The 24,523-nt window shown below is 33.0% G+C and overlaps 2 protein-coding genes and 1 long non-coding RNA gene across 3 annotated transcripts; 1 reads left to right on the top strand and 2 right to left on the bottom strand.

The window, feature by feature from the left end:
* Positions 1–1,544: 1,544 nt before the first annotated feature.
* On the bottom strand, positions 1,545–1,859 carry LOC113724161 (cytochrome P450 71B24-like). Its single transcript, XM_027247088.1, has one exon. The coding sequence runs from the start codon at positions 1,857–1,859 to the stop codon at positions 1,545–1,547; it is 315 nt and encodes a 104-aa protein (XP_027102889.1).
* A 2,866-nt stretch (positions 1,860–4,725) lies between these two features.
* On the bottom strand, positions 4,726–9,842 carry LOC113727054 (uncharacterized). The gene is made up of 7 exons (XM_027251026.2): positions 9,425–9,842; positions 7,458–7,631; positions 7,289–7,381; positions 7,145–7,213; positions 5,948–6,154; positions 5,411–5,536; positions 4,726–5,277 (listed from the first exon to the last, which is right to left on the bottom strand). The coding sequence occupies exons 1-7, from the start codon at positions 9,689–9,691 to the stop codon at positions 5,122–5,124; spliced, it is 1,092 nt and encodes a 363-aa protein (XP_027106827.1). The 5' UTR covers positions 9,692–9,842; the 3' UTR covers positions 4,726–5,121.
* Positions 9,843–17,751: 7,909 nt separating this feature from the next.
* On the top strand, positions 17,752–20,521 carry LOC140035884 (uncharacterized). The gene is made up of 3 exons (XR_011839790.1): positions 17,752–17,876; positions 19,347–19,394; positions 20,310–20,521. It is a non-coding gene; the product is annotated as an uncharacterized lncRNA (long non-coding RNA).
* The last annotated feature ends 4,002 nt before the right edge of the window (positions 20,522–24,523 follow it).

Genomic DNA, 24,523 nt, shown 5'->3' with positions numbered 1-24,523 from the left:
ATTGTCATTTTAACTGACAAGGGAAGTACGTGTAATTTTTCAAACCCCAGAGGAGCTCAATGAAATTGTCAGAAACCTCAGGGGAGGTTTCTAAAAAGGATAATTTCAGAAACCTCAGGAGGTTTCTGACATTTACACTCACCTCCCCTGTGGTTTGAACAATTACACTAACCTCCCCTGAGGTTACTAATCCTTTACAAATTCAGTCCAAATGATTAAAATATTGTTTTAGAGAGTGAAATTAGAATTTTGTACCTGATTTGCCCTTTGTACTATGTGTCCAATGAATGACAAAGTATTACAAATTAATTAATAATTAATAAACTTTAAGGAGCGTAGTTTATAAGCAAATACGTATTATTTATTTAAAGTACCAACTCTTTACAGGTATTTTACTTTCAAACATTTACTTTATTACAAATATTACTTTAAAGTACCCTCCATTTACAGATATTTTATTTTTAAATATTTAATTTATGATAAATATATTAACGTTTGTGATTAAAAATTAAAAAGTGTTACACTAATATTCTCACTAATATTCTCGCAAAAAGAAAATCAGTAGGTTATCTATTTAATATAAATTAAATATTTTTTAAAAAAAGAAATGTCCCATAAAGTATTAATTTTTTATGATTTTCATCCATTATATGAGTAAAGTATTAGTTCTTTATGAATATTTTATCCTGAATCATTTAATTTAAGCTAAATACATAAATATTTATAACTAAAATTGAAAAAGTGTTATATTAATATTTCTACGAAAGAAAAACTGGTAGGTTTTTTATTTAACAAAAATTAAATATTTGAGAGTAAATACAAATCTATATTTGAGAATAAATATTTGTAATAAAGTAAATGTTTGAAAGTAAAATACCCGTAAAAAACTCGTATTTTAAATAAGTAATACGTATTTGCCTATAAACTACGCTCCTTAAAATTTATTAATTATTAATTAATTTGTAATACTTTGTCATTCATTGGACATGTAGCACAAAGGGCAAATCAGGTACAAAATTCTAATTTCACTCTCTAAAATAATATTTTAATCATTTGGACTAAATTTGTAAAGGATTAGTAACCTCAGGGGAGGTTAGTGTAATTGTTCAAACCACAGGGGAGGTGAGTGTAAATGTCAGAAACCTCAGGGGAGGTTTCTGAAATTATCCCTTTCTAAAATTATCCCTTTATACATCGTATGAATTGCAAAGCTTTTGGATAGCCAAATAATGGCCAAAAATTATTTGCTTACATCACAAATACAATTTCTAACACACCTTTTTATCTTCCCAATTAATTTTTTATCTCACATACATCACATCACAAAAAGTGCTACAGTAATTATTCCAAATAATATTCCAAATAATCTCCTATCCAAACATACTCAAAAAATGTTGCCGTTTAAGATATATATTGCAGTTGGAGTTACACTTAACACATGAGATTTAGCTAGCAGACAAAGGTCATATTTGGGCTTTAAGGTCCATCCAGGAAATGCATCCGTGTCAGTACCTTCCTTCTTAATCCCAAAAGGTAGTTCCCAATCAAATGATTCCCATTAAAATTCCAGGACATCCGCTCCTTCCAGCACCAAATGGGATGAACTCAAAATCCAATCCCCTGTAATCAATAGCACTATCGAGGAACCTCTCAGGCCAGAATTCAATTGGATTTTTCCAATGTTCAGGATCCCATGCATTGACGAATACCAGCGTTTCTGGTTGAATCTCATGTTCACGTATGTAGCATTTCCCAATTGTTTGTCTTGGCACTAGAAGTGGATATGGTGGATACAATCTCAGGATCTCCTTGACCACTGTTTTAAAGTAGAGAAGCTTTTCAATATCATCTTCTGCCATTGCTGATTGAAGAAATTTGCTTCTGGCTTTGCTTTGCTTTAAGAATGGGCAATTCATAGGAAAGATGGATAGGCAATTTGGTAGAAATATGTTAATCAGTTCAAACACGCAAATGACAAGCTATATGTATCTCAGTTCAACCTTAATCCACAGAAACTTCTTTACTTTCTTCAAACTATAGCTTTCACGCAAAATGTTTTGTACTTGTCTAAAAGCAATTCCTTAGGGTAAAAGCCATCTGTTTCACAAGAAAATAATGTGTTGGCATATTCAAAGGGGATTTCTATCATGTGTTGGCACCGTGTAAAACACCAAAAGAAAGAATGGTGACGAGCGCATTAGAAGAACTTTAACGTTACCACCTACTCTGAATTGTGCTAACTTTCAGGCAAAAGATTTATACTTCTGCCTTATTTTCGACAAAACTGATATAGAACCCACATGTTATCTGCCCAAAAAAAAAAAAACTCACTTTTTATGCTGGGCTTTTCACGTATAGCAAAAAGACTTTTATTGTTTTGGTAGGCAGAGCCAAAAGCAACAGGGGATGCTTGCGTTGGTTTGCTCTGCTCTCTGGTTAGTAGGAACGCAGCTTTGGAAGAAGGCCATATTTTACCAGAGAGTTCATCAAAATTTTCAATCACTAGCACAAAATTTTAAGCCACAGAAAGTGCAGACAATTGGTTTAGGTGCACCACAAGATTATCTAGAGAGAGAAAATAGTACGTGCTTCTTATTCATTTCCCAGAAATTGTTTTCCAGATGAGGATGGAACACGTTAAATCTTGATTTCACGTGCTCATGTTTGGGTCGAATGGTACGGTTTCGAAGCAGGACAATAAGGGAAAGAAATATACCTCCAACGCTGAAATTAAATTCTGCCAACTCCAAACGCTCAGGATTTTTTCAGAAAATGGTGTCCTATTCATGAAATGGATTAAAGAAACTTATCCTCGATGATTCTTGAATGCACATTGGAACTTCAGCAAATTGCCAAAATCAACAGGACAATGTCTAAAAACGTAATGTGCCCCAAAACATGGAGTCAAGTTCTAATCTGTCTCTTGTAATTGAATTGATTAATTAACTGGAAAAATATAATATCAAGCAATCATAGTCTACTGAATTTTCTTTAAAGTCCAAATTCTTGGATTCCAAATCCGACTCGGCAGCACGCCAGCAACCTAAATCCACAAACAAAGGAAAATAATTGTTGTAACTTGTAAACCTATCAGTTCCCAAAGTTTTGACACTTGTGTTTTATTATAGTCCCAAACTTATACCAGCACTTAATCCGCAATGTTGTAGGTACTTCTGCATCCGGGGTTTGTAATGTCAATCATTACTCTTATTTAGCCGCCAGTCATCTATATCTACCTATTATATAAGAAAGAAGTCAACTTTCATACTTTGTCTCCTTACTTGTCGCATGGCTTCTTAATAACTTGACAAGTTCTTGTACATTGTTATTCTTGCCATTGCACATTTTTTTTTTTTGGCTTTTTATTCATGCAAAATCAAACAAGTCTGGCCTTATGTTTACAGGTGTTCATCGATCGATAGTCGGAAATTCGATAAAAAAGTTTTGATAATTTGGGAATTGATTTTTTAAGTCCAATATCCGATTACCGTCCAAATCTTAGTTTGATAAATTGGATTGGAAAATCAGTAGTGAGTTAAAATATTTTACTTTGCTATAAAAAAAATTGTCATAACAAAACAATATCCCATATGTTTTTCAACAAAATTAATCGACTTACTCAAACAAATATGAAATGCAAAAAAGAGGGAACTCATAATCTCAGTTTTTAAACAATATTGAAATAAATAAGAATTTCAAACTTAATTGTTAAGCTAAACTCCAATGTATCAACTTCCATTAAAATTTTATCTCCAACTATAGTTATAGTTAGTTTAGCTAATTACTAATTAATATTTAGTGATAGGATTAAGATTTACTCTTGTATTTAGTAATATACGTAAGTGGGCTTGTATTCTACTTTTGTCTTCTATTGATTTTATGCGAAAGAATGATTTCCACTTAATTGTTCTTGATATTTTAAGTGGGCCTGAAGTCTTCTAGTATTAATACAGAAAAACATCCACTATCAGAAATCGACATAAAAGTTTAGCTAACTCTAAATCTTTTTTTTTTTTATAACTCATTGGACATAAAAATCGACAAACAACCAAAGGTAAGGAGGAGCTCTGGTCAGGACAAACTATTTTATCAGGCCATTTTCTTGGCCTCTAATTGGTATCGACTCTCCTCTTCAGCATCCGCTATCAGAAAACTAATTTGTAGCCATTTAGCTATGTCCATGGCCTTGTTCTAAGCGCTTTGAGGTAGAAGGAAATGTCTAAGGCGATGAAAGTTTAGGGCCTTGTTCTTGGCTTTTTTCACTAAACTTAATGTTTATGCCACTAAACATAATATCTAGACTGAGCTTAAAGAGATCCTCGTACAAATCTTGATCATTAGAAATCAGATTCCAAAATCATTCCTTCCCAGTATTAAAATATAAATAAAGTACCCTTCAAGAAACTGAAAATAAAGGAGATTTCCACGATGTAGGCTGGGTGAGGGTGCATCTTCAGTTCTGAACTTTAGTTCAGGTGTGACACCTCCACCAGTTTAACTAATTCATGTTTTCTTCCCGACCCCAAAATACTTATCAGATTATGTCTGAATCAAGTGCATTGCCTTGCTTCAAAAGGAACGTATGCAATTATTGCTCCACATCAATGTAAAGGTGAAAAATATATGAAGTTTTAAGCAACTCAGTTGGCCAACAGTCAACTGTCAAGATAACAGTAGAAAAGGAAAAAGACACTAAATGACTAAAATTCATCAAAAGCCCGAAAGTTGAGTTCTAATAAGCAGTTGATATTGCACCGATTACATGAATTAGACATGCACGTGCAGCAGTAAATATACTGATTAGTAATACAAGGGGCAATGCTCAAAGTTTGCCTATTTGTCCTAGAAACAACCAGAGCAAGAGAGCAGCCATAGACCTGATCTCATGTCGACGGATTATTAAATAACGCCAGAGAACTTTTGATTCTCTAACTCAAATGGACAAACATCAATAAACAATTGAATAGCAACGGTTATGACCATTCAAGTCTCAGAGTTCCTGATCCAAACCCTAATCAATTGAGGTGTTCAGAGTTAATTCATCCCATTATTACCTCAATCTCGGAAGGCAAATGGAACGCGGCAAGGAAAACCAACACAACAACCCCCAACCAGGAGTTCTCAAGGCTCTCCTTTCCTTCCTTTAAGGTTGATTACCGCAAGTTCTTTTTCTACAAATTCCCCAGCGCATATGGGTGGATAAATGCCACCATGAGGAGAGTCAGCAAAGTGGCCTAGAGGTTTCAACACTGCATCTGACGCGATATGTGCAAATAGCTGATGAAAGGTAAAAAAAGATTCAGAGTTAGCTAAGCTTTATAATTTAAATCAAGCATTCAGCAATTTTTACTAAAATGAGATATTAGGAAGAAGGGAAAGAAAGAAAAAAAAAAATAGCAACTAAGATTACCGTGGATGAAACTCTCCAGAGGCTACAATTTTGCTTTATAGCTACTTTTATTGCATCAGTTGTCCTACTATTTACAACAACTTCATGCATGCCAGCTATACAGTCTCCTGCAGTCAACCACTCTATCTGCATGTTCAGTAAATCAAAAGCACGTGTCACCAGCCATTAGCACAAACCTATATTTCATGTAAAGAAAATGCAGATAAAGATTCTGAAACTAAAGATTCACACTTACCAGTAACCAAATACAAAACAGATAAATTCCATAGCAATGGAATGCATTCTTCGTCAATTGTTTATTCATGCAAGTGTCCATTTCTTTGATGTTATTTGTCATCAAATGTACTCTATCCACTATTTATTCTGAAATCCTTTTGAGGCCAATGGCTAGAATGGTTAATAGTTCTTGCTTAAGAAACCAAAACTGAGCAGCTGCTTGCTCTATTTGTGTCAAGCTAGTCATGTCTAACACCAGCAGGTTCAAGCAAATTGATGAGCTGATCTTGCCAAGTGCACAGTGAAATAGCATACTCTTACCTGTTTTCCCGTCTGAATGAGAAGGCATCCTACAGGAACCTTCACTCCCATTTTTTGGCCATTTCTCAGCCAAATATTTAGACCAGGGAATCTGCTTCTGCCATGAATTGTAAGGAAGTTGAGGTCGTAGTGGTATCCTGCAAAGACAGTGCCCTCTTGGCCATGACGCCGAAGATCACTTCCTGTTGGTGCAAGTAGATGTGGTCCCTGGAATTTGAAAACACAAATAACCCTGTTGGAAATCAACACCGAAATAATTCAAGAGAAAAAAGGAATTAAATTAAGGTAAAGAGAACAGAGATTGGCCCCTGTATTAAAATGGTCCCTAAAAGTACAACTTTGAAGGAAAACGAAAATGATTAGGGATGATAGGGTCAAAACCCTCATGCAAAACGGGCTCCAAAATTGGGACAGACCAAATTGACAAATTTGAACACATTGGCATTATACTCATCCAATTTTTTTTTTTTCTAGCAGGGGAGGGTGGGATTTAAGAAGCAGGGAGGGGGAAGGGGGAATAGAATGCAGGACTTCTAAGTCCTGAGGTCTCAACCTTAGCCACTAGACCAAGGCCTACTTGGCTAATCATCCAATTTAATAAAGTCAAGAACCCAAAAAAACTCATCAATGATTTAGGGACCACAACTGCATTTCTCAAATAGTTGGTTTCTATTCTGTCAAATGAAGCAAAAAATACATTCCAATTTCAACTTCAGACAATTAAACACCTGGATGGAGACTCAGAACTAAGAAAATACTGAGGATCTCTTGGCAGGATGCAATGTCATTCTCTGCATCACAGTAATTCAGGCAAAGGTCAAAGAGAGATGGATATTAACATGCATTCCTTATTTTGCAAAAAGACATGCTACATCACCCTTATAGAACAACCTTTTATGATAGTGCAACCAAGGACTGAAACCCATAAACCATATAATCATAAACATAGTATTAGTCATGAAGCATCGATTCATGCCTTAAAGTCAAAGGCAATGTATGATGAAAATCTAATTTCACATGGCATCCTCACACAACCATAGAGGGCTAAGCAGTCCACTTCGTCTGCAATATGTATCACATAAATTTTCTGTAGGAAAAGAATTTACTCATCACTTATCTTTGTCTTCATGCTATCTCCGATTTAGCATGTGCATAGCCATATGTTGGGGTAGCTGGAATGACAAGAATAACTATTACCTGCTTCATGAGAGAAGTAAAAGCATCTTTCTGCAAGCCAAATCCAATTGCTGCCATTTCAGCCACAGCCTGAAAGATAAATTGCATGCATTGTATTTCAGCATACATAAATTAGAGAGAAGAGCAGCAATCTTGATGACCTACCTCAATCGCGGATATCATTTTATACCCCCATGAATCCATAGTGGCTTTCCATTCAGGGAATCCTTCAGGTATGACAGGCTCCGAATTTAGCTCCTAGAAGAAGGGACTGCTAGTCATGAAAAGAAGACTAATCATGTTAAAATTGTCAAAAAAAAGGTACCACCAATACCTTAAAGCGTGTGTTTGGTGGCCGGGGACCAACCCTCCACATGTAACGCCACTTAGGGTCTGGCCCAGTAGGAGTGGCTGGTTGAAACTCTTTAGCCATTGCCCTTAACTTCTCTTGCATCTCCTCATCAACTAGACTACGAGGTACTTCAACTCCTTCTGGAGTCACCCCAACCTGTGAATTCAGCATTTCAGAGACTGTTGTAATTAAAAAAAAAAAAAAGGTAAGCAAAACAGAATACACGAGTGATAAAAGCATAAATGATGGTCGTGCAGTTAATGTCTCATTATAATTCATCTTTTTTTTCTCAGTTTCTCTTATTAGGTAAGCACTTCCACATGGTAACCATCTGACAATGACAGAATCTGCACAGCAGCTAACTGGTTCAGCTTACTTTCCTGGTTTCTGTATTCAAGAGAACAAGAAGGTGAAATTCAGCCCCTTGGCATATATTTTATTCCAAACATGGTAACATTGCTCAGTTCTCAACAAGTTACAACTTGTAAGACCTACGTTGCCCGTATTCTCCTGAAAGCAACAGCTAACTTCAGTAGCATCCAAAAAGATATACAAACAGCTAATAATAAGAAGAATGACAAATGCCACCAGTGTCTGTCCTTCAACCTCCATGAAAATCTTAACTATTATGCTAGGTATTCTTAAATGTAAATAGATCGACTCAACTTTCTTCATGAGAAACATCACATGCCTTCACATCTTTAAGCACTTCGGTTTTAACAAATCAGTCTCAAATGATCAACATGTCCACCAATACTTCGCAACGGATTTAAGATTGCAAAGATACTGGCATCATTGCATATACTCTCAGACAGAATGTCCAAACCGAACGACATTCATCTTAAACTAGCATTCCTTACCCAGCAGTTGACTCTCTCAAGCACAACCGTTATTGGAGTGCTTAAACACAAAAAAAAAAAAAAAAAAAAACCAATTTGCTCCTTGCACATTAAACTTTCAGATCAGATTCTAGTTCATAGTGACATCAAACCAAGCAAAGATTACACTTAACCCTCCCTCACCACTACTCTCAATGAACTTGCCCTACATAATTTGAAAATTGGACAGAATCCATCCCACAAATGTAAACTCTTCCCATTAAATTTTAATGCTTTTAGATAATATGATATTCGACAAGTACTCAGCACATTGGTCAATTTTCATCATCTTCCATTTCATCCCGCAGAACCTATAAATGCAATTTACACATTACTAACACCTATTTACTCCCAAATATATATTGAAAAAAAAAAGCAGCTGAAATGCATAACTTATCAACTATTTCCGTACAATGTTAATACTGCCATGATTTCACACTAATTCAGTATACCTGAAACGTAAAAAATTAAAGCACAGACTGTGACATTAATACTTTTAACAACTCAACATCAAAAGCAATTTTTTGACACAATAAAGAAAATTTTCCCAAATATAATAGAAAAAGGTCAAATCTTTTCAAGTTCTACACTTAAAGAAAACAACACAACACTTCATCCTCTAATTCAATGCGCTACAACTAAAACAATTAAGGATACGAACTAACTTACTCGGACGAAATGCCAATGCATTTTCAGCTCACAATTCAGCTAAAATAAAAACAATTTAGTCTTTTAAACATATTTACTCCTTCAGAAAACTAATTATAATCGTCCAAATTATACATTGTTTCTTTTTAGTAACTGAGGTTCCGCAGTTTATAACAAAAACAAAAAGAAAAAAAAGTTATACTACAAATCATTTCCCTGTTCATATTATGATTATTTTTCCTTTCCCGTAATAATTCCTAAAAATGGAATCGAGTGAAACCAAAAAAAAAAAAACACTACCGCAACATCTACCAAATGAAGAATATTAAAATTATATCAAAGTAAAACACAAACACGAAAAATGATCAAAATTATTGACAAATTTTTTTTAAAAAAAAAAACACTGGTAAATAAAAAGATTACTTGGTAATGGAGGTGAGGCCGTCCTTGGAGGCGCTTGAATTCTTCAGGTTTTTCGAAATACTTTTCCATCATATCGAGGAATTTATCGTTGTCTTCTGCAGAGCATCTCGGGTCTTTCACCAGCAAAGCTCCGGTTTCTCTTAGGGTCCGACTGACTTCTTCGCAGAGGCTTTTCATTTCCGGACCCAGATTCGTGCAGTCGGATTCGGACCTCAACTTCGTCGAGGTTTCCAAATATGGAGCCAAATCGATCACCGGCAGCTCCATTTCCCGAAATTACTGAAACTCTTTTCTTCTTTTCGTTTTCAGCAGATGAAGGAGAGAAAATAAATTCTTTGGACTGAAAGTGGTGGGGAGAAGGGTAGTTCTGGAATTCGAGATTTTTCGAGGCTGGAGGCCGATGGCGGGAGAATTTTTTTGCTTTACGGGGTCCTATTTATGGTACCTCATTTAATATCACCCCAAACAGGGCATAAACCAGGGACTGTCGTTGGGGGCACGAGTGTGCAAAATCGAAAAATTTCGATTTACTACCAAATTCGAATTCAGTAATTCACTAATTCATAATGAAAATAGGAATTTTAATTTCGAATTCAGGTCAAGTTCGGTAACGAGATTTTTCAAATCGAAATCGAAATTCGAAATTTCTATTTCGATTTCAAATATGTTTTTTATATATATAATATATATAATATAACATTTATATTATAATAATAATTTTTATATTCATGAATTCGGTGAAATTGGAATTCCTATTTCGATTTCAATTTCGTTTTCACACATATATATATATATATATATAATATTTTATATATATATGTAATATAATATTTATATAATAATAATAATAATTTTTATATTCATGAATTCGGTGAAATCGGAATTTACTGAATTCCGAATTGAATTCGGAACGAATTCGAATTCGGAATTGGTGAATTCGAAATTGAAATCGGTCAAAAATTCTGATACCAAAATTTCAAAAAATTCCGATTTCAAAGTTCCGAATTATCAATTTCGATTTCGATTCACACCCCTAATTGGGGAATCTGTGGTCTCTTGCAAGTTGGAACTATAATAAAATAATATTTTTTGAAATTTTTCTTGAGACCTAGCTCAAATCTAAAAGAGTCTACAAAAATTTGTGTTAATTCTCACGTTTTTGGGGTTCGAATTTTATTGTAATATAATTTTGTTTTCATTGTTCATATTTTTTGGACAATATTTATAGTCGAGAAAGAAATCACACAACTGAGCAAGTCACACAGTTGATGTTGATGTTTACATTTTTGGGTCCAAACATTATCGTAACAAAATTATTGCTTTTGTTGTTCGTGTGTTTTGGACGGTTCCTATAGTCGAGAAACAAGTCACGCAACTGAGTAAAGAAATACAATCATATTTGTTGGAATTATTATTCCTAATTTGGGAGATTAAGTCATAAATGTTGGATGAAGGTTGTCATTTCGATCCGTTGAAGCGGTGAAACTTGGTGATTAAATTATCCTAAAGGATTATGAAAACAGTAGTGAGGTAATGAGAGTTAGCCTCTTCCTAATTAAGGGTGCATCTGATAAAACTGAAATCTGAATCCATTAAATTATTAAATTGTTAAATATTAAATCTGATACATTTAATTACATATCACATTAAGTGATAAAATGAATAGTTTATCACTTAATTTTAGAAACAAGTTTTACTTAAAAAATTCAGTGTCATTTAATTAATTCAAATGTTCAATTTTTTGTTATCAAACGATCTGAATATATTAAAATCTGAATCCATTAAATTTAAGTGCTGAATTGAATTATCAAACAGAGACTAAGCTAGCTATTGTACATTAAACAAAACAAAATCATGCTGCTATCTAGTCCCTAATTTTGATATCATGATACATATACATGTGTATCGAGAATGCGCATCTTCTCGAGATTAATTACGCATTCATCTACGCGTAGACCATGATTAAGCTGGCATGTAGCTAGTAGAAAACTTGCAAAAAATATATTTTTACTTAAAGGGGAAAAGCGACATTCAAAGAATAACCAGATCTAGTTGGATCTTGGAAAAGGACAAGTAGGCGGATTAAAATATTTTGCTGTTTAAAGCAAATTAACTAAATAAAGTGGCATAGCAGATGGCTTTTGTCTCAAATAATTCTCCATTTGGTACTGTATTGGGAAAAGAACTAATGATGTAATGTTGATTATTGTCTTACATGAAAAGAAAGTTAAAAGTGCATTAGCTTGGGAATCCTAACTTTTGAAGATTTTCCCAGGTTTATTTAAGCTCTTGTTCCAGTCCCAAATGGTAGTTTCGTGCAAGGAAATAATAGTCAACAAACAAATGTGGCTCGGGAATCCTAACTTGTACGTAAAAAGCAAAACGCCAGTACAAGGAACCCATGGGATGACTTTGCCGTGGAGTTTAAGGAAGAGAACAAAGTACAGTAGTATGAATTAAGCAAAGAAAGTGTAGTATTATGTAAACAATCAAATTACCATGTTGATCAACATTGGCACAGCTAGTAATTTCTTTTTTTTTTTTTTAAGTCAGGGCAAGGTAACTCTTAATTTTAGTCTTCAAACTTTCTGGCATAACATATTTAGTGTTTAAATTATTAATTTTTGACCAATTTCGTCCTCAATCCGAGAAATGAATCAATTTGAACTGAAATTGGAGTTGGGAAGAAAGGTATTGGAGTTGAGAGAGTGAAACTAGCAATTTTATTTTATTAATTTAAAGTGCTTGCAAGACTTTTTACTTAACGGGCTCAATACTCATTAGACGTTCAATTTTTGTTTAAAGTGATTGATTTCTCATTTAAGGATGAAATTGGTAAAAAATTGATAGTTTAGACACTAAATATATTACGCCAAAAAATTTGAGAACAAAAAGTGTCTATAATACAAAATTTTAGAATAAAAACTAGCACTTTCTCCAAATTTATTAGTAGAACATGTTATTAAACTCGACTTTAGATAATTTCACAAACCGACAAGATCCGTTATTTTTTTTTTTTAGAGACGACAATTGTAATATATTCTAATCTATCCTACACTAAGGGGAGGGGGTAGACCTAAGGAGGTCCAGAAATAATTCGAAGGGGACTAAGTCGCTATTGGATCAAACGAATGCACTACGCACCCATCTTAATTTTTTTGAAGTAAATTCACATTTTAACGTGATAATAGGTGGGAGGCAAGATTCAACGGACCCACTACAGTGAACCCGTTTTCTGCATAAAATTGTATCAACAGGAGGCTAAGCTAGGGCTTGATCATAGAAAATAGGGTAAATTATATTTTACCCCCCTGTGGTTTACCCTTTTTTTTACATAACCCCCCTATGGTTTCAAAAGCTATACATAACTCCCTCATGGTTTGAATTAAAGTGTCAAAGTAACGGAAATAGTCACTCGTAACGGAACTTCTAAAAATGTCAAAATTACCCTTATAAATACATGACACATTAACCCCCTATGATTTTTATATTTTACCATATAACCCCCTTATGGTTTAATACTTTACCATATAACCCCCTTATGATTTTCAAAATATACACATAACCCCCCTTGGTTAATACATAAATTTCAACCTTATATAAGGGTATTTTTGACATTTTAGGTGACGCCGTTACGAGTGACTATTTCCGTTACTTTGACACTTTAATTCAAACCATAAGGGGGTTATGTATAGCTTTTGAAACCATAGGGGGGTTATGTGAAAAAACGCTAAATCACATGTGGGTAAAGTGGAATTTGCCCTAGAAAATAATTGCTACCACGTCTCAAATCATTGCCTGATGTCCCAATGACAGCCTTTTTTGTTTTTACGTGCGCAGATTTCAAAAAACAACCTTTCTTGTCAGGTCCTAATCCGCTAAGCACAAACTCATTTAGAAATCATGTGCTGATACAGTAGATTTTTTGAGATAGCCTTTTTAAGGGATAATTACAGAAACCTCTCTTGAAGTTTCTAACAATAGCAGACAGCTCCCATAAGATTTGAGAAATTACAGTCGCCTCTCTTCTTTTGATGGTTTGTGTAACAAAGTAGACTCAATGGACCAATTTTTCATTTCAATATCCTATAATGTTCTCTTTCAAATTTAAAAAGTTTCTTTCATCCCTTTCTTTAAATTTGCAATGTGCATCACTAGATTCACCGCCCATCGATTCTTGAAAGACCACTTCTCTTCATCTCTAAGGCAAGAAGGAAGAATAATTTAGCAACATTTTTTCATGATACAAGCTGCCTCTACGTCATCTACCCTTTTCTGCCACGCCATCAACAATTAATTATGATACTCAAAATAATCAGAACCCAAAATATATTTGTCATTTTAAACACAATCTAACTCATTAAAATCCTATTATGATCTACCCATGTATCCCACGTATAATACCATATCTTAAAAATGTCGACAATAGTGTTATATGTTTCTTGTACTCTAGAAAGAAAATAAAAAGATTACCATGACATTGGAAGCAAAATGAAAATTAATTTCACATTTGGGTTTTTGGCAAAACAATTTATTTGTGTAATTCGTGTTGTCTATATCAAATTAATATTGTTTAAGTGCTTGACCTGAGTTTTATCTTTTTGCCATAGAAAAATTGATTATTTACCAAGGGTTAATTATAGTTTGCCCCTTTAGAAAAATTGATTATTTACCATTTACGAATCTCTGTATATTTTTTCATGTGAAGAGAGAAAGGGGAAGATAATTTGTCAATGAAAAAGGACAAAATTTGTTGGTAAATTAGTTAGACTCGAGATTTGCCTAAGGAGAAAGAGGAAATAAATACTAGCAAATTGGTGAATACCATAGAGTAGAAAGGAGTAAATTGGTTTGCAGGTTTATTGTTGATTAGGAATTTTCTTTTATAAATTTCCTTGTTTTCTTATAAATGGGTTAAAGCATTTTGTTAGAGTTATTGAAGTAATTTTACACCATTAAGGGGGGTAATGTAATTTTTAAAACCACAGGGAAGCTGTCTAAAATAGTCAAAAACCTCAAGGGAGATTTTTGAAATTATCCCATTTAAAAAAGAAATAGTGTAATGCTTTTTTAATGTAATATATGTGATATAAAAAGGTTATTAAAAAATGTATTGATGATACATACAAGCAAATAAATTTCTACAACTAATCCACTATCCAAACAAAAATCTACTTAGATGGATGTATGCCACATTATTTGAATTTGAATTAGAACATCATATTTTGCATATGTGACATTCATCTAAATTCGCTGGTGTATCCACTATCAAATAAATAAATTTGTATGGTGCTCTTTTTTTTCTGTTTTGACAAATCATTGATAACAATAATATATCTAGTGAAGTAACTAGTGACAGGTTCTTCATATCAAAATTCTAGGTATCTTTTATGCTATGAATAAGTTTTTTTATACATTGTCTATATATTTTTTTTTATACACTAGTAAGTTTAGATTATTATGCCACATAATATAAATTTAAATTTGAAATTTAAATCATATATATATGACGTATATATCTATAGTTGTTAGAATAACAAAAATATTACACCGTCTGTGCATAAAAAGTTAATTCAAATAATAAAAATAGTTCAGGTGCCTTGGAGCTTTCTTCCCCCAAGAAACAAGAAATGCCCGCCACCCAACCACTCAACCTCTTTGGGTTGGTTTGGTTCACAGATTTTTTGATTGAAAAGGCATAATTTCGTTTTAAAAAGATGAAATTTAAAGTAAAAGAAAGCGAAAAAGTCATCACTTTAAATCTGAATTAATGCCAGTCACTTATTTCTGTTTACATTTTTTAAACGTTTTTAAACTCTGAATTTGAAATATATGTTAGATTAGGAATGATCTAATGTATAAATGGAGAATTCTTCTATTTCCAAGTAGCTATCAAGAAGACAACATAAATACATATGCTGCAATACACAGAGTTACTGACTAGTACGTAAATTTTTTTTTCTTTGGGATAAAATTGAAGTAGGATGGCTAGAGAATTTGTACTTATTAATTAGCGATGTAATATCTTTCTTCGTTATAGTTGGGAACCCGGGCCATGTGCAAGCACATAAGTTAATCACTCCAATATACGATAAGAGGTATTTGCATAAAGGAAGGTAGCAAGAAAATGGGAAGAAAAGCAAAAAGTTCCTGGCTGTTTGGATTGCTATTTTTTGGAAAAGCTCTTTCATATTTTTAGGAATATTCCCTTAACTCATTTTTCTACAAGCACTTTATCTCACGTACATCACATTGTAGAAAGTTCTACAGCGTTATTTGCATAAAAAACTCTTCCAAAAAATGCAACCCAAGTGGAGTTCATTTCACTTCAAACCCGTCCAAGAAACTGATTTAGGTATGCTTGTCCTTTTGAAGATTTATGGAATCTGCTGAGCTTGAAAGCTCGATGACATAATGAGCCAGGGCCCCAATTTGCAATTTATCCACTCTGCTAAACCATTTTAACTAAGTTTTACAATTAAGCTGGATAAATCATACCTTAATTTTGCTAGGGAAGTAAATTACAATTTAATCATATTAAAATAGATGCTGAGCCCTGTTCTCCTCCACTGGACAAAATAAGTATTCTTATGTCGACTACATATCCTAAGAAGAGTTCATCTAAGTAGAGATACCATGCAAAAGAAATGAAGATATATAAATTGTACGTAAAGAGTAATAGCAGATCACTCACATCAGTTTGCTCTTTATTACAAATTTCCTGCAACTCATTATCACTCTTCTGCATCTAGACAAGAACATCTTGAATTAGACGTTCCAGGGCATCAAATTCTTCTTCCTTCTGATTGAGCTCTTCCTCAATTGATTCCAACTTCTTCTTAGCTTCCTCACATGTTTTTTGGCTTGCCAATCTCATCTCTCCAACAGCACTCTTGATCATGGTTCGCCATCGTGGGTCGCGGTCACGGTCGCGTTGCGGTTTCGATTGTTCCACATCTGTTGTGGTATATCGGTTGAATATCGAGTGATATGCACATTATAACACATGAAATTTTTCAAAAATTTTGAAAAAATTACTAAAATTAGAAAATACTAAAAAAGACACAATTTAAAAAAATATCAGAGTCGACTGCGAGTTGACTCGGATATATTAGCCGATATCATGCATCACAGATTTAAATCGATCAATATTGACTGAGTCAGAGCGAGTCATCGCGAATATCATCATATTCGCGATTCAGGGATCGGTATCGTACCAATCCCCTCCATTCCAGTTACGACTCGACCGATACGTATCGGTATCGGCCGATATGGCGAACCATGCTCCTGATCCGCTTGATGTTAAACTCCAATGGTTCCTTCAAGTTAGGCTCACATTCCAGTTCATCCACTAGGTTAGTGAACTCCCCCTTCTTCCTCTGAGAATATAAATGACATAGTTCAACAAAGCACCAGAAATCAAACATTATGGCAAAATCTCTTCTTGCACGATGGCCATTTGAAGACAAAATACTTGAATAAAAAACAGATTGGTCACCTCTTGATCTGCAACCAAGTCCATCAAGATAGCTGCCATTTCCTCCTGCATAAGTATTTTCACATTACCCATATCACAACATTGTGTCAATTAAATCTGACAGTCTCAAATGTCCTCTCACAAACCAACACCCTGAAGCTAGATAAAAATGCACAGTTTATCTGAAGAGTAAGGACTGTGCATGTTATCAAGACTCTAGGAATACTGAGAAAACCAAGACAACTTCACAAGGATAGCTGGGTGAAAATGTTAACTGGCTCCTAAAGGGCTCTTAACTAAACCAACCTATATCTAACACAATAAACGGAAAGGACAAAGCTAGATTGGCAATTAATATTTGTTTCGGTCTCTTCTGCTGATTCAAGACATGCAAAAGAAAGTAGGAATATCAGGAAATTAAAGAAAACGGATACTATTAAAGTAACAAGTGAACAAAATTCCATGCCATTTCCTTCTCATGTCTACATTTTCGTTTCTTGTTTCCACTGAGATTCCAGTTGCGTTGGCTCCTTCTCTGGCACCTGAGACCTTAGTGTTTGATGTTCTAACTGTAATTTCTTCCTACCTCGCCTACTAAAAACTTTCTGACACAGAACAACTACCTTCTCTGGCATACTCTTCATATCTATGTCAAGGGAAAAAGGAAATAATACAGATAAGGTACTGTAAAACCCACGATTTTTGGCCCATTTTTGTTATCTTGCCCAATTAAATTAAATGGTAATTTACCTTTGATAATAGTAAAAATAATTGCAGGTTAGGTTAAACGGTTAATTAAGGGGTACTAATATAAGTAGTGCTAGGTTTAGGGTTTTATTGAAACCCTAGACAGAAAAGAAAAAGCCCAACCTTATTTTTCTTTCGTCTGCCTCTTTAGAGCAAGAGCCGTCAGAGGGGAGAGAAGGAGAAGCAGACGACATCGTCAATCGATCCGACGACTAGGCACCTAAACCTGTAAGTCTCGAGTTTACGCAAGAAAACTTTTCTTTTAAGTTTTGTAGGTGTATTAATTGTTCTAGGAAATTCTATGGACATGTATTGTTGCTATATAGGTTTAGATATGTATGCTTTGATAAGATCAGTATCTAGATTAATAGAAATAGGGGAGGTTGATTTTAATCCTGAGATTATAAGGTGTTTAAATCTGTTTAAAGGAAAAAAAAAGAGAGAAAAAAAAAGGGAAAAGGAAGAGCAGCGGCAGCTCTGTCTCGGCCAGGCGTTGCAGAAGCAACGCCACAGGAAAGAATTCCAAGGGTTGGCCGAAACTTTAAAAAAAAAAAAAAAAGAATGAGATGATGTCGCCAGCACTTGCGACAATAAAGCAATTGTGGTTGGCCGAAATTTGGGTCGCTAGAGGGTCTGGCGACCATGGTCAGCCATGGTTGATAAAATAAAATAAAATAATAATATATAATAATAATTATTATACGCAAAAATAAATAAGTAAAAAGGGAAGCAATTTAAACTTGGACCAAACTATAGTATAAAAATTTAGTAAGTGTTTAATAAATAAATTTTAAATATAACTAGTTTATTTTTTATAGTATATCGTGAATATTAAAATGCAAGACCCAATTTAAAGCAATTGTTAGAATTGAAGGGTTAGTCATGTAAAATGTTACCTAATTAATTACGTCTAAGATGCTTAAATGGAAATCTAAAACATTTTAATCTAGCCTTATTAAGTCAATTTAGATAATATAAGATAAGTTCTAAATTGTAAAACGAAATGCTTAAAATCATAATAATAATGTTACTAATAATAATAATAATAATAATAATAATAATAATAATAATAATAATAATAATAATAATAATAATGCTGACGATCACACTAAGGATAATAATAATAATAATAATTGTAAATTAAACAATTATCGTAAGAATAATAACAATATGGACATGGAGGAAATAAATTAACGATACAAACGAAAATAAAAATATAAATACGAGTGGAACAAACTAAGACAATAACTATAATAAGCCAATTTATATACACATAGGTACATGTATACATAAATAATAATAACATCTACACACGCATAAAAGTAGAATAAAATGAAAGGTAATAGTAACCAATTAACGAATATAAATAAGTGGTAATAAAGTAAAATTAGCAACGACGAGGATGATAATAATAATAATGAATAATTATAAATTATAAATAGATATAATAAGATAGTAAATAGAATTATGGATAAGTATTTTCTTTCAAATTAGGAAACCTTAGAAAATGAACACTTTCCAAATTAAGAAACTTTCTAAAAATAGAAACTTTCCAAAAATAGAAATCGCCTAATTTGAGGGAAATGCTATTAGGGTCCATATAATGGTTTAGGTATGAATCTGATACTTACTTAGAGGTTGTATATTTATGCATTTATAGAAAGTAGCAACTAATTAGGGAACCTATGCATTTGATAGGTGCAATACAAGGATCTAAGGTAGTTCCACTCGAGCAGCCAAACAGAGGTAGGTGGTACTTACCCTTCTGAGATTTCAAATGTGCAAAGTGAAATTTTTGGTTTCAATGCTATTTTGTCGTGTTGGCTCGAAAGGGGTTTGATTAAATGTTTTGCTTGGAGATTTATGAGAGTTATATTTTATTATACAAAAATGGACCATGCGACTTATTTGAAATGTGTTGATATGCTTCTTATATACAAAATGAGCTGAATTTTTATGAAAGCAAAAATTTATATATACGATATATGAACTAAATTTTGACAAGTAAAGCTCAGAGCAGTCGTGGAATAGCCGGTAGGGGCTATAGTCCTGTCTAATCGCCATGGTAGTTTGGTATAGAGTCCGGCCGATTGGTAAGGTCATGGTATAGAGTTCGGCCGATTGACAAGGTCATGGTAGCCTGGTATAGAGTCCGGCCGATTGACCCAAATATGAATGAGACCAATCGGTAGTCATGAAACTTATTGGTCGCCCACCTAGTAGGGGTTTAATCTCTAGGCTGAGTACTCAGTAGCCGGTCATTACATGTACTTGTTATGAGCTGATCTGAAAGAATGATTTATGAGCCGATATGAAATGAATTTATGAACTGATTTGAAATGAAACTTATGAACTGAAATGAATTGATTTATGAGTGGATATGAAGAGATTTGTGACTTGAGATGAAATGAGTTATGGCTTTACGATTTCTTATATACAACTATTAATAAGATGCTTTCAAATTGCTTGTCATTCTTTACTACTGATTGCTTTATAAATAACGTTATTTTTAAAATTACAGATGTGAATGATATGCAAACGATTTGAGTTGTACTTATATATTTGTGTACCTATAAAATTAAGAGTGCATGGTTCAACAGAGGGGTAAATATTACCTACTGAGCGATGTGTCGTTCAATCCACTTCTTACCACTTTTGCAGATTCGGAAGAGTATGAATTGGTTTTATATAGAAGACCCTGAGGATGACTTTTATTAGTTTAGGTGCATAGAAGTTGGCAGGCTAGCTACTTCTTGTGTTATCCTATTTACTTTTGTTTCCGCTGTTTCAATTGGAGAATAAATGTACGAACGCCTTGAATATTCGTAGACTTCCTTTTATATGTAATTCGAACCGCACTTTATTTGTTTAAATTATTTAGTATGGTCAAATTAAATTAGTAATGTAACCTTGTATTCCTGAGTGAGACTTGGGAGTACGGCGGATGTCATGTGACGGGCACGTGCGGGCTCGGGGCGTGACAGGTACATACCCGTTAAGAAATGTTGCACATGTTAATCAAATCCACATGACAGGTCTTTAAATCGATACAAACGGATAAGTATGCAATCTAGACTAATAAAGTTCAATTATAAAAACCAAATGGCATTTTCAGATGGAGTTTCGATGGACTAATTGTCCAAGTTCAAGAGTAGCTAAATATGTTTGTGGGATCATAAACCTTAATAAAACTTATCATTTGATCTATTGATCATTACTTTTCTCTTCCAAGAAAGGGCAGATTATTAGTACTTAGCATGCTTTCATTTCCCAACATCAACAATCAGTTACATCCTTGTCAAAAATGAAAAATTAGATGCAAATTTGTCCACAGAAAAGTCACATTATACAATAAAAAAAACATAGAAGAAAACAAAGCAAAATTTCAATATACCACCAGTACAAAGCTTTGATAAAGATTTTTACTACTCCAACAAAGAATCTAAAAATTTTAGAGCGCATGTATAAGTGACTAAGTATATATAGATCAAGCAGAGGAGGAATGGAGAAGCAGAAACATTTTTACCTTTACCTGTGTATGCTAAGTTGCGCTTTCGAATTTCAAATGGAGCTTCGCTTCTTCTGTAATGGCCTTGGGAACACGCCTTCTTTCATCTACTGTAATATTCAGTGCCTTTTCACTAATTTATTTGCCTTTTCACTAATGGCTAGCTGAGGATGTGGCAAAACAAAAATTTGTTATTACATTCATGTACAAATTCTCGTACTAATGCATTTTTTAAATAATTGAAGCAGTATTTTATTATAAATCTTAACTATACTAAAAGAGCGAGTTTGCAATTGTTCAATAAATGAAGCGTATAGAATTTTTTTTTAGCTTGTATTATTTTTGTTCCTAACATCTATTTGTATCTGTGTATAATTGATATAATTTCTATCATTAGTGCAGATTTAATGAATAACTAGTGTGAATGCCTGTGCTACATACAGTGCTTACGTTATTGACTAAAATTAAAAGAGAGGGTAAATTTAAAAAAAGTTAAAAAAAAATTATACCAACATAATTACAATTTATGATTTGTCTAACAATAGTTCAAAGTATGACAAAATCTATAGATCATTCAAAAATTGTGTGTTTGCAGAAGATAGATCTTAAAATAATAATAGAAATTTATATTATAAAATGAATGATATATAAATAGAAATAAATGTAATTGCATGTTTTATTTGATTTCAAAATAAAATAATTACAAATATTATGCATTCGATTTGATAATCTTGTACAAAGGTGGGAACATTTTTTACACCAGTCAACTTTTACTATGAAAATTAATATTGGTGGTTTAATTAATTCTATTAAATTTTGTGGAGTTCGTACTACAAAAAAATATTCAGCGAGACTTATATTTATTGGAAGTGAACTTGCTGAATCTTTTTAAAATATTTCAGTGGGATCATTATGAGGTAAGATTCATTTTGTGATCAATTGTTTTTTATCTTTGTAATTTTGCAGGTTTGGAATTAAGACGCCATTGAAATCAATGATTAAACCAATAGGGGATGATGGTGGCCATGGTCCTCTCTCCCAAGTTTTAAAAATTTCATTCATATTGTGTAAATATTTGTGAAAAATAAAGTTGGCTCTCCTAATTTTTTATAATTTTAGTTTATATTACGAATATATATATATATGTATATGTGTGCGTGCACGCGCGTGTGAATTGACTACATTTGAATTAATTTTTTTTAAAAAAATTATTTATTTTTTACATCCCATTATAATTAAAGTTAATATTTGATATTTTTAGATGTCATATATTTAAATAGATGAAAATTATTATTTCAAAATGAAATACTTACAAACTTATGCATTCGATTTGATAATTTTGTACAAAAATGCGAACATTTTTACATCAATCAACTTTTAGTATGAAAACCAATATTGATGGTTTAATTAATTGTATTGAATTTTGTGGAGTTTATACTACAAAAAAATGTTCAGTGAGACTTCTATTTCTTGAAACTGAACTTACTGAACTTTTTAAAAATATTTCAATATGATCACTATAGTGTAAGATTCGTTTTGTGATCTGTTGCTTTCTCATTTGTAATCTTGCAAGCTTGAAATTATGACACCATTAAAATCAATGATGGAACCAATGGGGGGCTAATGAGGGTCATAGCCCATCCCTTCTACGTTTTAAAATTTTTAATTTATATTGTGTAAATATTTGTGTAAAATAAAGTTTAACCCTCCTAATTTTTTATAATTTTAATTTATATTATGAGAATATATATATATATGTATATATATGTGCACGTGTGTGTGAATTAACTACCTTTGAATTAATTTTTTTGAAAAAGTTATTTATTTTTATAATCCTTTATAATTAAAATTAATATTTGATATTTTTAGGTGTCATTTATTTAAATAAATGAAAATTATTTTGAAGATAACTTATAAAAATAATTATGTTAGGAAAAATTTTAGCCCCTCTAGGAAAAAAATCTTGGTTTATCACTGATTGAAACGTTTGTAAGTGGGATTCATCTATGGTGATAGACTGATAGTATGATACATAGTCTTTTTTTCACTATATTTAATTTGTGTGATGACAAATGAAATGGGTAAAATAGATTAGTGATCATCAGTTTTGTGAATAATTATGATGTGGTAAGTGTGAGTATTGTTATCAATATGTGGTAAGTATCAATGGTAAATGTGAAACGTGAATTGGAATTTTCAAATATCATTTTGTAGGGGTGATTATTATCTGTTAGTTAAAATTTAGGGGTTTTAATTTTGTGGGTTAGTGGGTCACGTAAATTGAGGTTTTGTGAATTAGTAGGTCACGTAAATTGAGAAGTAGGGATAAGGAGAAGATAAGTGTTATTAAATTAAAATAAATCTAAAATTATAATAAAAAAGGATTTAGATTCCTGACGCTTTTGAAAGTTCCTTGTAAAAAACCACTTGAGATCCTCGGTGACATGTTTTCTATGCCAATCCAATGCCACCAATAGTATTGTGCCAAGTGTCATGTTATTATTTACCCTTGTGTTAAATCAAGCCAAATTAAATTATTAGAAAATTAAAATGTAAATAATAACATGACACTTGGCACAATACTATTGGTGGCATTGGGTTGGCAAAGAAATATCATTTTATTTCCTAAGTCTAAACTGAGGGCTTTGCATTGAACTGAACCATCCATTGCAGAATGTTTCTCATTTCAAATGAGTTGCTTGCTAAGATTTCAGCCCTCTGTAGCCTATATAGAACATTGATCTTGAAGACTGGCTGACTTTGCAAATTCTTTATATTACAACCACTGGATTTGTCATCATGTTTCTTGTTTGGTTCATTCTTTTAGGAAATCATTGATGAAGATGATGAGGAACTGAAAAACCTAAAGAATGAACTTGGAGAAGAAGTTTATAAAGCTGTGACTACTGCATTGTTGGAGATTAATGAATACAACCCCAGAGATAGAACCCCTATCATGGAGTTGTGGAACTATGAACAAGGAAGGAGAGCAACTCTCAAAGAAGGTATCTCGTTTATATTCAATCACTGGAAGATGGCCCCCAAAGAGAGAAGCTTTTAAGTGTTGAAGGAGCTTGCAATCAAATAGTACTAAATTCAAGGAGCTTTTAAGCAGATTTGGCTTCAAGACCCCTAGGTTGACCCGTACCATTTCAAGGAAAGAGTTGTCGAGTCAGCCGGTTAAATCAACTCGGTAATGGTTGTCCTATTTGAAAATTGGGAGAGGTTTTTTTTTTTTTTAATAACAAATTAGGGTTGAGATTAGTAGGGACAAAAAAAAAGAAATATGTGGAGGGTGATCATTTTTATCTATTTACACTTTATACGTGCTCGTAGTCACATATTTGGATATCAAGAATTTTAAAAA

This window comes from Coffea arabica, chromosome 2c (assembly GCF_036785885.1).
Source record: "Coffea arabica cultivar ET-39 chromosome 2c, Coffea Arabica ET-39 HiFi, whole genome shotgun sequence".
NCBI classification, from domain to species: Eukaryota; Viridiplantae; Streptophyta; class Magnoliopsida; order Gentianales; family Rubiaceae; genus Coffea; species Coffea arabica.
The sequence above is the reverse complement of the archived record's forward strand: the minus strand, read 5'-3'. Positions and strand labels throughout refer to the sequence as shown.